Raw genomic sequence first — 16,240 nt, forward strand, 5'->3', positions numbered from 1 at the left:
CATTTACAGCTTCTATTCATATTGCAACACAATCATTTTTACTACAGGTTTATTTAAGTCATAAATATGAATAGAAGTCCTGACCACCTTGTAGGAAAGTAATGAAACAAGACCATAACAGACTCAGAAAGAGAATTAAACTCCTCCTTACAAGTTTTGTCTGTTGGAATTTTGGATGAGAAACACAAAGGCCAAATGTTGTGCCTAGATTTTAGTGGATCTCCACAGTTACCCTGAGATCTTCTCTGATCCCTGGCCAACGTTATATGAATGTGTTTACAGACCCACACCTGTCAGAGGAGCCCTAAATCAGCAGATCTGGGATGAGTAAATCCTGAATGCCACACTGTGGGTCAGGGAGGTTCATGCTCTCCCCATGGGCAAGCGAGGAATTAGCAGATTAACCCCGAGGAGAGGCGCTTCTGCAACATTCCTCACTCCTTCTCAAGACATGCGTGTCTGTCTGTAGAAGACCAAGAAAATAGACCCGTCTCAGCCTTTAAACTCGAAACTAACCTTGACCTTGGTCTAAAAGATCTATTTTGAGTGTCTTTTAAAAGTGTTAAAGCTTTAGGGCTTGTAGACGTTTACTTTCAAGTACATGTCAGGGCCCATAATGAACGTTTTATAATGGCTTCGACCTTTCGTGCGATGCACAGAGAGCCTTAAAATCTCACGAGACACAAACATGCAGTAATAAAAAGCAGGCAAAGGCAATAAACATCCGTTTTTCGTTTACGACGTCTATCGTCTGTTTATTATTCTGAAGTATGTACCAAAATAATCGCTATACGTACTGTAAAAATAGCATTTTGCATCGTGTAACTACGTAAAAATGTTTACAGTCAAGCATCTCTAATTGTACAAAAAAATAACAACACAATAAAGATACAAACAATGAAGAACCGAACATCCTCACGTCAGTGTGCAAACTGTTTATACAGATGGAATCGCCTCCGTCTTAGGCGGCACTCCATGATAAATTATTTAAATAGCATTTATCTACACACATATGAAACAGTCTTACAAACAGAGACAACAAATAATAATTTATCAACTTAAAAAAAAATAAGGAAAAAGTACTGGACATTGAAGCACTGGCAAATGTATTGCTTAAAAAACACACATTGTTGACTCCCATTTTTACTCTATCCATTGTGACGTTGGGCTGTTTGTTCTATATACTATTTACAACTTGTGCTACAGTAGCAATAAGGCAACCGATTTGTTTTCTTTAAGCAAAGGAAGAAAAGCTTTTGCTCGATCAAATTACAAAACAGCAATGAGGTAATATTTGTACATTTAAAGTTTTTCTTTATCTCTCTCTCTACAGAAACGGCTCAGCAGATCGTCTCCTTTGGAAGTGATGGATTAACATTTCTTGGATCGGACAGAGCTTCGATTACGAGGGTTTGCTTTTCTTTACGATGTTGAAAAACTTGCTTAAAGTGTGGGTAAAATCTGTCTAGCCAAAGCATTTTGTAAGTGCTACATAAATATACATATATTTAAAAGTCTAAACTTCCCTTAGAAATCAGCATTTGTAAAGGAGACGGGAGTGCTTGGTTATCTAGAGTCAAACGATTGTATTGCAGAATCTTTAAACCTTGCTCTGTCCAACTCCTCTTCATACTCTACAACCTCTCGTTTTGCCATTTCAAATGAATTACTAGTTTATCCATCGAGCCCTGAGAAAACTATGCCCACTAAACCATGAGTTATCTCCTGCCAAACCTTCTGCTTAGCCAAAATAATAATAAAATGACAGATTGGTCCTTTTAAAAATCACCTTCTTTGGCTGGCAGATCTTTTACTTGTTACATACTTCGATATCTGAAACATTCTCATTGCTTTGCTTCTCAGTTTACAGTTTTAATAAAACACTGAATATCACAATAGTAACCTTTCTTTAAAAGGCTTCTGCTCTTTGAAGTAGCCATCATTTTGGCTTATCTCATGAATAGAGCATAGAAGCGCATGAGAGAGAGAGAGAATAAAGGTTTTGAAGTGCATAGCTGTCTGCTGGGAGCTTTTCCCCACACAGAGCCCAATGAGGTTTTTCAGAGAGATCTCGGTCTTCCCAAATAAGCCAAGCGAGGGAGACTTTCTTCTGCTCTACCTGCTAATGGTGGAGGAGTCTAGATCCGGTTTCTATCCCAACCAGTGACATTACATTGAAGTTGACCAGCTGCTTTCTCACTCCACCGGTGTGCGAGCGACAGCAGTAAAAAAGTAGCATCGAATCTGTCCCTGGACTTTGCTTGGAATACATATTTATATCGAAAGGTGCATCTTTGATAAACTTCCAGCCTGTGCAATTACGCATCTGAAAAAGGAACAGACAGGAAGAGTTATTTTTGAGTTTCGGGAATTGATGTAAATGAGTGCTTGTTTAGAAGTCTATGCGATGTGTTGATGCTCACCTCTGCATTCGTATTTGAGGTCTGAGAAATACACCATCTCTTGTGAGAAGACGAAGAGACCTAGTCTTCCGCCTGCGTATGTTTTGTCGTAGATTCTGCCAGAATCTGCCATGATCTTTTTGCCTTCGTACATGACCACTCTGAAATATGCAGAGAAACATTTTGTCAGCACATTAAGTGAAGATTATTTGGAAACTCATTTCGAGAGGATCACGTGCTTATGATTAAACACAGCTGGTCATGCATTAGCATATTTATGATTCACCAATTAGATGATTCCTAAGTAGCTATAAATACCCTAAGTCCCATATCACAACCATCTTCGTTTTGAAGAATGCCCTCTTCCACCCCTACTTCTCCTCCTTTTTTGGATGGGTGGCATAGTGGCCCAGTGGTTAACATTGTTGCCTCACAACAAGAACATCACTGGTTCTAGTCGTTACCAAGCTAGCCGACGTTTCTGTGCGGAGTTTACATGTTCTCCCCGTGGTCAAATAGGTTTCCCATGGGCCCCCCGGTTGACTAATTGACTAATCTAAATCGCCACTATAGACGTGCTCCTAGTAAGTAGCTAAATCTTAAGAGCAATCCCAATCTGTTCATTAGCTACTACGGCAGGGAAGTTTCAAGATCTACCTAAGCTCAAACTCCACTCTTGCCCTGCAACGGGAGGGAGCCCTGGGCTTGAGGATCTTATGCCAAACACGCTTTATAATCAATCATCAGCTAAGTGTGAATTTTTGAAAATAGCCTTTTAAGAATGTGTATGACACATTAATACTAATACAAATGTTTGCTATTTTTCATGTTTTAAGCATTTAATCATCATTTAATTTTAGACTTATTTATAGGCTAATATTATTTGCCTGCATGATGATTTCAGATGGTATTTGTAATAAAAAATACACTAGAAAAATGTTAGTTTCGATATATGACAATATTTTTTGCAGCTTTTTAAATATATTAGATTAGGTTTTGGATTTAATAATGTTTATAATATTACCTTATGTGTCCAGTTCTTGGTCTGTGTGTCAGGTGCCATCTGTAAGCAGTAAAGTCCTTCCATCCCACATTCTTTGGGTCATGCCACAATGTGCGCACCTATAACAAATCAAGTCAAATTTAGCATTCACATGAAGGCTCTCAAACCTGATATTATCCGTTTGACTTAAGAAATAAAGAAAATATTTGAAAGAAAGCTGGAAACCTGTAACTATTGACTTCCAGTAGTCAGAAAAACTGTAACAAAATACTGTGGAAGTCAATTGTTACAGGTTTTCAAAATATCTATTTCATGTTTAACAAAAGACAGATACTCGTAAAGGTTTGGAATCACTTGAGGGTGAGTAAATAGTGAGTATATTTTCAGTTTTGGGTGAACTATCCATTGAAGCACACTTTACCTGTCCTGGTGTGTCTCCAGTGTGCCAAAGGGCGTTTCTCAGATGCTCCCCAGGTCCTGTGGTGGAATTAACCACTTTGATGGACAGCCCTGAGTAACCCTGTGCTTTGGTAGGTGTGCTGGACCAGTAGGTCTGTGTGATCTGCTTCCACATGACCACATAGAAGCGAGAGCTGGACTGGTATCCGAAAACAAAGCCAGCGTAGTCGTCATCCCTCTCAGTGTTGATGAAGAATGTTCCACTGAAGTCCACTGAATTGAACTCATCAAAACCTTTAAGAGTTTGAAGAAACAGGTAAGAATTTTGTGGTTGCTGACATATTTGTATGATTCATTTTTTAATGCTTTTTGAATTCAGAATGGAATATAAATTAATGGACTGCATAAAGTTTTATCCAGTCATATTTAATATAATAATTATTTTTGTTTCATTTTTGTGCTAGTTAATAAATACATTATATAATGCATGTGTCTTTGCAAGCTAAGGTACCATGCAGGATTTTGTTAACCGTTTATGTATATAAAGTGAGCATTTCCAGGAGTTCTTCCATATATTTTTCTGTCGTAGCATTCATTAAATTTAATTCTACCATTTTTTTTAGCTTACCAACAGCAATGCCAGGGTCGCAGTTGACTGTCTGAACCAGCTCTTTTCCTTGATGACGAACCACCCAGTTGGGATCGATCTGAGAAGTGCCCTTGGGATCCAGAGGAACCATCTGAAACTTGCGGAAGTCGGTTTCACTGATATCAAAGTTCTCAGGACAGACATCATAGATATCCAGAACATTGTCCATGTCAAAGTCATCTTTACAGGCATCACCACGTCCATCGCCTGCAAAAGGAGAAAGGTAAACGCTTAAGTATAAATCTGTACATTTATGAGTGCAATGTGAAGTGTTACAGATATTCCGGTTTAAAACGCACCATCAGAATCTAGCTGATCTGGATTGAAGACCAGTCTGCAGTTGTCTTTTTCGTCAGGAATGCCATCATTATCATCATCGTAGTCGCAGGCATCTCCTTTACCGTCCTTGTCATGATCAGCCTGGTTGGCATTGGGGATGTATGGACAGTTGTCCAGGTTGTTCTGGTGACCGTCTTCATCGATATCCTGGTTACTGTCACATTTGTCTCCAACGCGGTCAGAATCAGAGTCCAGCTGTTGGGGTTCAAGTAGAGAATAAATATTTAAAATTTTTGGTTCAGTATTCACATTTCTACTGCGTTTTAAATTATGGGTTCCTCTTCTGGATTTCAGGTACTTTTATTTAAAAAAAAAAGAAAAAAAAAAAGACAACAACCATATATACATTTACAAACATCATTTTCATAATGGATGAAAATAAATCACAAATTTAAATATATGTCTTGGCTAGTTTTCTCTATTATACAGTTGAGGTCAGAATTATTAGCCCTCCCATTTTTTTCCCCTATTTGAAGATTTTTTTCAACACATTTCTGAACCAACTAGTTTTAATAACTCATTTCTAATAACTAATTTATTTAATCTTTTCCAGGATGACAGTAAATAATATTTGACTAGATATTTTTAAAAACATTTCTATACAGCTTAAAGTCACATTTAAAGGTTTAACTAGGTTAATTAGGTTAACTAGGCAGGTTAGAGTAATTAGGCAAGTTATTGTATAACAATGGTTTGTTCTGTAGACTATGGAAACTATAATATATATATATATATAATATTATAATATATAGCTCAAAGGGGCTAATAATTTTGACCCTAAAATGGCTTAAAAACTTTATTCTAGCCGAAATAAAACAAAGAAGACTTTCTGCAAAAGAAAAAATATTATGAGACATTTTGTGAAAATTTCCTTGCTCTGTTAAACATAATTTGGGAAATATAAAAAAAAGAAAAGAAAAAAACTATAAAGAGGGGCTAATAATTCTGACTTCAACTGTAAGTATGTGTGTGTATATACATTACGAAATCTTGTTATACTTGCTATTTTCAACGTGACATTATTGTGACATGTATATTAGTGGCTAAAACTTTGAGCTCTCACTGTATTTTGTTCTCTCAGAAAACTTGCATTAATAACATTATTATTCAACCATAATCAAGATCATAATCTTACTGCAGAAACACTTGAATTGAGTTTGATTTGGGGCTATTCATGGTCTACTTAAAGTAATTTGTTTATTCTAATAAGTTGCTTTTAAAGTTGAATGAACTGAGTAGAATAATGCCACCTCATTTTACAATGTTTTTAAAAACGCTTTAATGATTTGTTCACAGTTCAACAGAAGTTACTACCTTAAATCTTGCATCTTAAACCTTGCAAAAAGTGCATATATTGTATGTATATTTTATTTTGACTATTATATATATTTATTTGGCCATTTTATGACACTAACCTGACTAAAGTCTTAAGCCTTGTAAATTGAAATACTGCCACAATAACAGGTTTAAAAGCTTCAGTACTAGTTGACCCATCTGTGTAGGATTTCTCCGAAAGCAATCTCATGTTCCCGAAGCTTGGCACTACCACATTCGCATTTCAGCGTCTAATGAAGAAAGGAGGGGTGCATTCCTTCTCTTCAGTTAACCATGGCACAGGTGTGATCCGCAGGGATTGAGTGCCGACAGGGCATGCATAAACCCACCGGCAAATCTCTCTCTCCTCGCTAATAACCATTCTTTACCTCCATATATCCTCTGGGTTAACTGAACACCAGTGAGTGTCCCTGAAAAGACTCCTAGTGCTTTATTGTGTGCCTTTGGCTTAAAGGAGAAGAGGATTTACTCCTCCTCCCATACATAGCTTAGTAAAGACTGCGACTACCCTCTGGGTATTTTTTTTTGCAATGGCTCTGCAGCTGAACTGATTATATAATGGTTCGAGAACACCTGCGGTATTCAGTCACTCGTTATTAAGTCTCATATACGTACCTGATCTGGGTTGTGTTCCAATGGACAGTTGTCACACTGGTCTCCAACTCCATCAAGATCAGTGTCTTTCTGGTCGACGTTGTACAGATACGGACAGTTGTCTTTCTCGTTCAGAATACCTGTCAAAAATAATTGCATAATGGTGAAGGTGTGAATTTCTAAAGAAAGTCTGGGTTATTGTAAAAGATATCCAGGTCATTGGTTTCACCCTGAGGCTGAAAGAAAGTAATACTTTGCTTTGCTATAAAAAAGCGGTGCGCTATTTTAAAACAATTGATTAACTTTTTAGGACAACTTTTAACTTTTTAAAAGCATTTGTTAAGGTTTTAATCATTTGGTTGTGTGTTTTAGTATAGTTTTAATATATCTTAATATATAGTTTTAATTTAAACAATAAAAATTAGAAATATTTCTATGGCAACTGCGTAAAAAAGCTATATTACATGTTATATTCTTCAGCTACAATTTATTTTATATCAATAACAAAAGTTGTTTTCCTTGACAAGTGTTTTTGTATGCAAAAAAAAAAAGGAAATGTTCACATATTCTACCATAATGGCAAAAAAGGCTGGTCTTATTCTCATTATCATATTCTAATTTGAATAATGCAAAATGTAAACTATATATATTTAGATGTTGCTTGTTTTTGTATTGACTTCAAATTAAGCAGATCTAATTAAAATAAATACATTTTAAATAATTGTTATTGTGGATAAGTTGGCGGTTCATTCTGCTATGGTGACCCCTGATTAATAAAGGAACTAAGGTGAAAAGAAAATGAATGAATGAATGAAAATTATAATTATAAAGTAAAAAAATCCCAACTTTATTGCAAATCTGTTGATTTGTGACTACATTTTATCTTCATGCCAAATAAAATGTCCATTCTTTTGATTCTTCTGATATAAATACCATCATGCAGTGACCAACGTATTTATAAAAAGAGAGCACAATTTCGTACCATCTCCATCAATGTCCACAGCACAGGCGTCTCCTTCTCCATTGTTGTCAGTGTCTGTCTGGTCTGGGTTGCTGTTGTAGGGACAGTTATCACAACGGTCACCAACATCATCCCGATCATAGTCGTACTGTCTCGGGTTGAAGACGAGTGGGCAGTTATCCTGTTTTAAAAGAGACCACAGTTCAGGTGGAGAAACATGGCAGAAAAAAAAACAGGCAAGCAAGCAGTTCTCTCACACGAAGGTTATTACTTTTAGATGTTTTAGCTTGTAATTTGGCTGTGGCTGTGTAGGTCTATTTAGAGGAGCGCAACGATAAAAGCAAGCCTTATTTTAGGATTTGGACCAAGCATAATATTGGATTAGCAAGTTACACTGCAGGTCTTTCAGAAAGGTGCTTTTTTGAGGTTTGTCTCCAAGAGAAACTCAGTTTACTTTACACATCACTTTTTTTTCCACACCTCTTCCTGAATTCCAAACGGCACGCCAAAACTTGGCCGGCTTGACTTTTTTCATTTATACATGGTGCATAATGTACATATATTCACTTTTATGGACTGTGATGAATCTATATTTTACCCTGTCATCAGGAATGCCATCGTCATCATCATCATCGTCACATGCATCACCAATGCCATCCTTGTCATAGTCTTCTTGCCCTGAGTTGGGAAGATTTGGGCAGTTGTCCTACAAAAATCATTTGTATCATACATCAACTTTAACATCTTCCATGATGGTGTTATTCATATTTTCTTGCACAAATGAAGTCATTATATGCAAACCTTCTTGCAGTGATAGGTTGCGTTCTCAACACACACGAGATCAGCATTCGGCCAACCATCAAGATCAGTATCTTCTCCACAGATGTGTCCATTTCCAGCAAAGCCAGGTTTGCATTCACAGCGGAACATGGGGTCAGAGAAATGGCCCAGGTAGTTGCAGCGAGCGTTTTTATTGCAGTCGTGGCTTCCATCGAGGCAGGGATTTCGAGGAGTGCACACCTGCAGCAGAGATCAGTCAGTCAGCACACACTGGTTGATAAACAGGTGCACTGGCAATCTCAATGAACTCTCATTTACCTGCTTCTTAGCAGCGGCGTCCTCCACTCCACGACCGAACGGCTGTGGCCCGGTGTAACGAGTGGGGCAAGGGAGACAGTTGTAGCCTGGCACTGTGTTCTCACATCTGTGTACTCCGTTAAATTCAAAGCAGGCATCTGGTACTTCCTTACACTGTCATGGAGATAAGGACACATTTTTACTCATAATACTTTAAATAGCACAAGTATTAAAGAAAGAATAACAGTATAAATATTTTTATTAGGTTTTGGATACAATAAGCAGATTTATTTCCTTTATTTTCCAAATTAAATTACTTTAAAACATTTCTAAAATTCTAACCACTAATTTAATACCAGTTAACTGTAATGTTAGCAATGACATTGTGTTTTTTATAAATTCTTGTGGGCTTGAATTTTTATTTTTTTGTGATTTTACTTGTTTAAAATATAGTATTTTTAATGCTGGCCATTTATCAGTTATTTGTCAAAAAATAAAAACATAAATATATATGCATCCGTTTCTAAAAAGCATTGCACTGCACCTCATTGACATCTTTGCAGTTGATTCCATTGCCAGTGTATCCTGTGGGGCATTTTCCACATTTCCAGGACCCATCTGGAAAGCTTGTGCACTGGGCCCCTTCAAAGCACGGACTCGAAAGACATCCATCTGTGGAGATGAAAATAAGTGAATCGTTTAACATAAACACACATGCTAGTGTCTAACATCTGATGGAGCTGAGTGACACTGCAACTCACCAACAGGACAGGCTTGTTTGTTGCAAATCTGGCTGACCTTTGCATCTCCCACACACTCTTTGCCACCATGTTTGGGTACAGGATTATTGCAAAGGCGCTTACGGTTTTGGACGCCACCACCACAGGTAACAGAGCAAGTATCCCAGGGCGACCATGGTCCCCAGCCACCGTTGACTATAAAACCATGTACAGTGACAAATCAGACAATTGTACTTTCCGCTTTTAATAAAGAAACACTGGATATTCACTTACTCGGACATGGTGATTTCTCACACCTCTCAGTTTGCCGCCCTTCTCCCTGGCAGTCTTTGCCATCCATTTGAGGTGTCGGGGAGTTACAGAGACGGATGCGTGTAATAACACCAGCACCACATGTGACCGAACACGATGACCAGGGTGACCAGTGGCTCCAGCTGCCGTCTTGCTTAACTGTTGAAAATGCAGACGTTTACTTTTCTCCTCTACTCTTGAGGAAAAAGCGTAGACACTTATTGATTATTAGGTGTCACTCACAGCGCTTGTCGCACTCCTGGAGGTAGCAGTCTCTGGTCTGCACTGACGTGCCCTCACAGTTGTTATTGATGCGGTCGCAGGAACGGCCGCGCTGCTGAATGCCCCTTCCACAGGACACTGAACAATGGGTCCATTCAGACCAGGGGGACCAACCATCCTCGGCGGAGTCGCTCGCTGTCGAGAGAGCAAAGCGAGACAATACTGAGCTATTCTTTCTTTCTAAAGCAGCAAAATGGAGAAAAGCTTTTAATACTGGGCCTTAATGGACTCAATTTAGCCTGGGCAGCTTGAGACGGAGCACTCCAGGGAACCCTGGCATGAACCAAGCAGTTGGAATGCCGGGGAAATGTCAGCGTACTTAATGCACAGGGATACCTTTGAGTCATTCTCCAAATGTGGAAATGGTATTTGCAAACAGCCTTGATTATGCCATGAGTTCAAACACATGAGGCTGATATTTATTTAAACGGCAAGCCCTCAAGACGTAGGAAGACTGCAGTTGGTTTCTTGAGTCTCGGCCAAACGGTACCAATTTTCCACCTCTCTTTAACCAATTTAGACAATTATGGCCATTTAGTGATTCGGCAATGCACAAAGCTCTAGTGTTCCATTCATTAGTTAAACTCTGGTTGAAGTCTATTGAATGTCTTAGAATGGTTGTGGATGTTTGGGTAGCAACAGCTCTTACAATACAAAAGCTTTTCAAAGTCAAAATGTTGCTTGTTTGACAATTTATTCAATTTGACACTATTGTATTTCTCTTTGCTTTTATACTTTAGAGTGCATGACTTCAGCATCTCTTTGTCTAAACAAGAACACATTCATTGATCAAAAATACAACATTTTCTGTTTATTTTTATTGTAAGGTGATATTTGCAGGATTCTTCAAAAATCATTCTAATGCTGTATGTTGAGTTGGTGTGTAAGAAACATTTCTTATTATCAGTGCTGAAACATTGTGCTAATTTAATATATTTTATGTGAATTGATCTTTTTTTATTTATTTACATGATAGAATTTCAAGATGGTTCTAATCTAATGTTGGTTTAAATGTATGAATTTAATGTGTCCTTGCTTATTGGGAGGTATTTATTTCTTTAAAAAAAGTATTTCAGGCCCCAAAACTTTTGAACAGTAATGTACAGTTTATTTATCTAATATGTAAATTAGGTTATGGATAAAATAATTTTATTTATTCTGAAGGTGATTTTACTGTTGCTTTGTAAAATTTTGCTGAAACTGCTGAAAAGTTTCATTTAGGATCCAAAAAGTGCTCACAGCTTTCACTTTTGTTTCAGCTTGGTTTTAAAAGTGACGTTTGTTTGATTTTCTTTGTACTATACATGTCAACTTTGTTGACAAAGGGTAATTAGCCATTTTGCAAATGAAACCTGAAATCTTGCTAATGCAACTGAACTGTGTGAACTTTGTTAGGCAGAAGCACTTACGTGTTCCACAGCGAGGGCAGCACTCTCCATCAGGCACTGTGGCATTTGCACATGGGATTAGGGGACATGAAATCTTGCGGCACACCGTTGCAGAATTCTGTGGATAACACATTGACTCTCATTGATCACTTGTTAAAGGATATGCCACAGCTGGTGTAGTCGTGCAACACAATGTTTAACATTACAGTAGTAATCTCTGAAAATGTGAACACTGAGAGACTTAATCATGTGGTCGTGTTTAAGTCTGTCTTTTAAATATTCCAACATAGTGTTGATCTGATGTGCCAGTTTAGAGAAACCATGAATATAGTTTATAAGGTTTGGCTGAGTCGACTGTGCTCTCTTTAGTTTCCTCCATTTCCCGATTTTAATTAGAGACTAGGAAGCTTAGGGAAATGGATACACCCAGCTTAAGTCTGCCACAGTGGACAAGGCTAAGACCAATACTGGGTATCATAACACCCACAGTGACACTGCTAACACACAAATTAGTGCCTTAATGACAGAGCAGGTAGCTCTCTGATTCTTTGGGCTCATACCTGGCAAGTGCACTCTGTGCAGTCGTCCACTGTCCATTCCTCCTTGTTTTTGTGCACAATTCCATTGTGAAGACATACACCAGCACGAATGCCCATTTGATTCATGAGCATGTTTTTGTCATCCGTCTGCAAATACAATGTTTAGCAAATTAATACAACTGAGAGTTTATACCGTATATAGTTGATATATATATTCTTTCTTTTTGCTAACCACTTTTCGGAGTTCATTGGACAGTTCTTGAACCACCACACCAAGACCTTTCAGTTCCTTGAACATGGCAGCCAGATCCTCACATGAAAAGCCACAAATCATTTGCAGATCTGTAAAGGAGAAATATGCAGTTTTATAAGTTTTGGATTTTGCGCACTTTAAATAACTAATATTTTTAACTGAAAATTAAGGTTTACCTTTTGTTTTGTGGCCAGTGTAATCTGTCCTGATTGCAGGGCTGGATCCATTTATGGGATTGTCAAGGGTGATGATATCAGTCATTGCTGCTAGAAAAAAGGGATATACAGATGGCTTAAAGATTATTATAAAAAATGAGCAAACAGAAGACTTCAATTAAAAATGAATGGAAAAGTGAATACAGCTTAAATTATCAGTCTAATTTTGCTATTATTCATTCACTGGCACAGAAGACGATGTATTTGGATTTATGATGTGATGCTTTTTTGTTTGCCTGGTTCATTTTGTTGCACTTAAAAGAAAAGATGTATTGCTAATTTTATGGTCCAACGATTTTTTAGAAAAATATAATTTAATTATTTTTTTATTAAAAAGACACTTATTTAGAAGTTAATATGTAAAGAAAACCGAACCAACATGTGCACAAAAGCTTGCATTCATCATTATTCTTATGGATGCATACTCATGTGTTCTGCATTACACTTACAGTTTTGGCACCCTTTATTCCTCAGGATGGCTTCCAGCGTGGTTCCGAATACAAAGCGCACGTTTTGCAACACCCCCTAAAAATCCACAAGTGGTTAGTACTTCTCATCGCTTCTGTTAACATGCAACAGAGTTCATACAGTGAACAGTCCACTCACCATGAACCTGTCCTTCACCGCGCCTTTACCGATCCTCATTTTGGCCACACCTGGAATCTCCTGAGTCAGGATGGTGTGGATTGAGGCATCGAGCTCCGCCACGTTCACCTCCTCACATCCCACATAGAACTGAACCCTGTCCTCTTGCACGAAAAGAGTGATGTTTTTCCAGTGTCCCACCGCCAAGTCCGCTTCCTCGATGGACACGACCTGCTGCTTGTTCTCGGTGGAAAAAACGATGTCCAGAGTGTTGGCTTTCCCGTTGGAAACGATCTCAAACACGGGTCCAGAGCCGTCATTCTTCTCCACAGTCAGCAGGCTTCCCCTCGTGCGTTTGAACTGCTTGAAATTAACCAGCAGCAGAAATCCTTTCTCGGCGTGAATGGAATCGATTAGGTCCCTAAAGGCGCTCTCGGGGACCGGGGGGATCAGGTCGGGGTTCAGGATCTTGTAGGCGGGGCTGTACGGGTCGTCGCCTTTCACCAGGGTCACTCCGTGGTTTTTCCTTGGTACTTGGACCAGCTCGAACAGATCGTAAACACTGTTGTCGTCTCGACTCTCTATCAGGAAGGTTAAATAAATCTCGTTATAATGGATATATCAAACATTAAAAATTACTTTTAAATTGTTACGCGGCTTTCTGTGGTACTTGATTCTGATTGGTCAGTTCAGCTGTCAATTATCTTAATCAAATATCGTTGCCCATAGCAACTCAATATAACTGACCGGTCACATACGCTCATATAATGTATTGTATCGTTACAAACAAGCATGTGTATTTCAGGTAGGTATATTTGAATACTTTTACTTAAGTAGTAGACTTAAATATATATTTTTATGTGTACTAATTGTGACTAAATTGTTCCGTTTTTAGTTTATAAAAGTATACTGTGAATTATGAGGTGATTAACTACTTTTTATTTATGAAATTAAACTTTATTCCATAAAGTATTATACTAAAGGCATAGGTAGACTGTTTTCTTTAAATGGATTTTATGGTGACTATATGAAATATACTTGAGGACATTTTTGAGAAATATAAACATGTTAAACTTAAAATAGACATTCTTATTTTCAGTTTAAATATTTCTTAAAATATTTTTTCCGATGCTAAAAAGTCACATAATAAACCCACAAGTCCCAAGTATATTTTGGCATAATAACCAAATGGCTAGTAATTTTGTAATATTTAACAGCTAGTTGTTCTTTTAACCACAGGACTGGAGCAGTCCCAATCACTGAACGGCACCAGCTCAAGAATCATCGCTCACCTGCGACTCTCGCGCTCTCGCAGTTCCAAAGCATCAGTAGCAAAAAGATTGCAGTTGACTTCATTTTATCACTTATTCTTTAACCTATCAGAAATCACAAATAAAGGCAAAAGTTATTTAAAAATGAGCCAAACGTACCCTTAAACAGGTCTGATCAATCAAAGGTTAAAAAAAAACTTAAACGCACCTTCCAAGAGTTTAAAACAGCAGCAAATCCAGGGAAAAGAGATATTATTCCTAAGATGCGTCAATCAAAGGTCGTATAAGAAATAATTTTCCTTTTTAGTCGCGATCTACAGCATTCGATGTTGCTTTGCTGTAGTAGTTACAGTGGTCAATCTAACTATTTCCAAAGAGAGCAAAGTGCTATTTAAATAGTTTCATGGCATTCCAGAGCGCGCGTCTCCTCCAATCAGATGCTGAAAGGGAAAAGGGACGAGCTTGCGTTACCTCACAGAGCGTTTGTCTGACTTACACACGAGGGAAAAACGCACAAATTCCAGCCACCACATTCCATAAACATACTTTTGCTTTTTATGACTGCTGCTTCCGTTTAGTTCCGTTTTATTTGCCGCGGTGCTGATTATTTTCGTCGCACTGCTTTTTGTTTGATCATTTAGTAATGCCAGTTATTTCTTGTCACTGAGGATTCGGTCTATTCCGTTCCTTGTCTTAGCTATTGTATTTTCATTTCACTCAATCTATTATAAATGGTTCAAAGTATGTTTTCATGGTCAATCGTCACTTTTTCTTGTATCTTATTTATTTATTTATTTATTTATTTAAAGAAAGTGTTTATATTTAAGTACGGTGTATCTGCCATTCACAGCATCTGATGGGATGCCTGTGAAGTAACTGCTGCAATAAGGCGCGTCTCCGCTAGAGGCCGATCTATGGTTATTTGAGCACCTGGGTCTCTAAAGGATTTCTGATGTTGATTTCTGTAAATAAATGTTGATTTAATGTTAAATCAGCTAAATGATATATATATATATATATATATATATATATATATATATATATATATATATATATATATATATATATATATATATATATATATATATATATGTATGTATGTATATATATATATATATATATATATATATATATATATGTATATGTATGTATGTATATATATATATATATATATATATATATATATATATATATATTTTTTTTTTAATTTATTTATATATTTTTAGCATTAAAAATTGTTTAATTTCAGCACTTTTTATGTTGTCAGGAGTGTCAAGTTAAAAACTCCCCTAAAACATATATGAAGAGTTAAGATGCAAAAACCTCAAAGTTTCATCTTAAAATTTTCAAAATTATAATTTTTTGAAACTTCTATATTTATATACACTAATTTATCATAAAATACAATGAAAATAGCATATTAATTGACATAAAAGGAAAATTACTCAACTTTTACATTAGAAAAATGCAAATTTTAGGAGAAAAAATCAGATGGCGCTTACAGGTTTTTGCATCTGAACTCTTCACATATCCTTATGAAAATTCATTAGCCAAACCATGTACAAGTACACGTGGTAACCAACTACACTAAGCATAGTTTAACCATTTGGGAGGATGGTTATATAAAAGGTAACTAAACAACACTAGCAAAAACATGGTATTATCCTAAAAGCTACTACAATGAAAATAAAAATGTAAAAGATATTAATCATACAAACTAAATTTCTAGAATTGTATGTGAAGAGATGTGACAATACTGCTACACTAGGACTTTTGACATATAGTATAGTCTTCACATCTCACTGTTAAAATGCTGGGTTCCACACAATTCTTTCAAGTTGTCCTAACAAAAATCAATTATGTTAACTTAAATGTTTTAACAAATTTAAGTGAATTGCACGTAAAACAAGTTATTAA

General features: G+C 36.9%; 3 protein-coding genes across 13 annotated transcripts in view; 2 read left to right on the forward strand and 1 right to left on the reverse strand.

Annotated features, from left to right (window-relative positions):
- The window catches only part of LOC147839360 (uncharacterized), a 963,858-nt gene that overhangs the window by 644,550 nt on the left and 303,068 nt on the right, over window positions 1-16,240 (forward strand). The window lies entirely within an intron of this gene.
- Window positions 724-14,689, reverse strand: thbs1b (thrombospondin 1b). 2 transcript variants are annotated; one of them, XM_087298299.1, is made up of 23 exons: window positions 14,532-14,689; window positions 14,345-14,428; window positions 13,074-13,633; window positions 12,917-12,992; window positions 12,429-12,515; window positions 12,232-12,341; window positions 12,021-12,146; window positions 11,482-11,578; window positions 10,034-10,207; window positions 9,773-9,949; window positions 9,521-9,694; window positions 9,304-9,431; window positions 8,781-8,933; window positions 8,484-8,702; window positions 8,281-8,388; window positions 7,704-7,863; window positions 6,743-6,861; window positions 4,753-4,987; window positions 4,433-4,660; window positions 3,827-4,098; window positions 3,427-3,524; window positions 2,424-2,563; window positions 724-2,326 (listed from the first exon to the last, which is right to left on the reverse strand). In XM_087298299.1, the coding sequence occupies exons 2-23, from the start codon at window positions 14,406-14,408 to the stop codon at window positions 2,319-2,321; spliced, it is 3,513 nt and encodes a 1,170-aa protein (XP_087154425.1). In that variant the 5' UTR covers window positions 14,409-14,428; window positions 14,532-14,689; the 3' UTR covers window positions 724-2,318. The 2 variants fall into 2 exon arrangements, with proteins under 2 accessions (XP_087154425.1, XP_087154424.1); XM_087298298.1 differs by having other exon boundaries at window positions 12,429-12,518.
- Window positions 4,428-16,240, forward strand: part of LOC147832235 (uncharacterized) — a 165,773-nt gene continuing 153,960 nt past the window's right edge. For 5 of the 10 annotated variants that reach the window (XR_015518494.1, XR_015518498.1, XM_087298321.1 and 2 more), the window contains exon 1: window positions 4,428-4,676. Coding sequence is in view for 3 of the 10 variants with exons in the window: in XM_087298321.1 (XP_087154447.1) it covers window positions 4,621-4,676 (56 nt within the window). In the remaining 7 variants the exon portion in view is untranslated. Of the gene's footprint in view, window positions 4,677-13,676; window positions 13,858-16,240 lie in introns of those variants that run through there. The other 5 variants (XR_015518495.1, XR_015518496.1, XR_015518497.1 and 2 more) reach the window with 3 other exon arrangements.

The sequence above is a fragment of the Danio rerio genome, chromosome 20 (genome assembly GCF_052040795.2).
Source record: "Danio rerio strain M-AB ecotype USA chromosome 20, GRCz13ab, whole genome shotgun sequence".
Classification (NCBI taxonomy): Eukaryota; Metazoa; Chordata; class Actinopteri; order Cypriniformes; family Danionidae; genus Danio; species Danio rerio.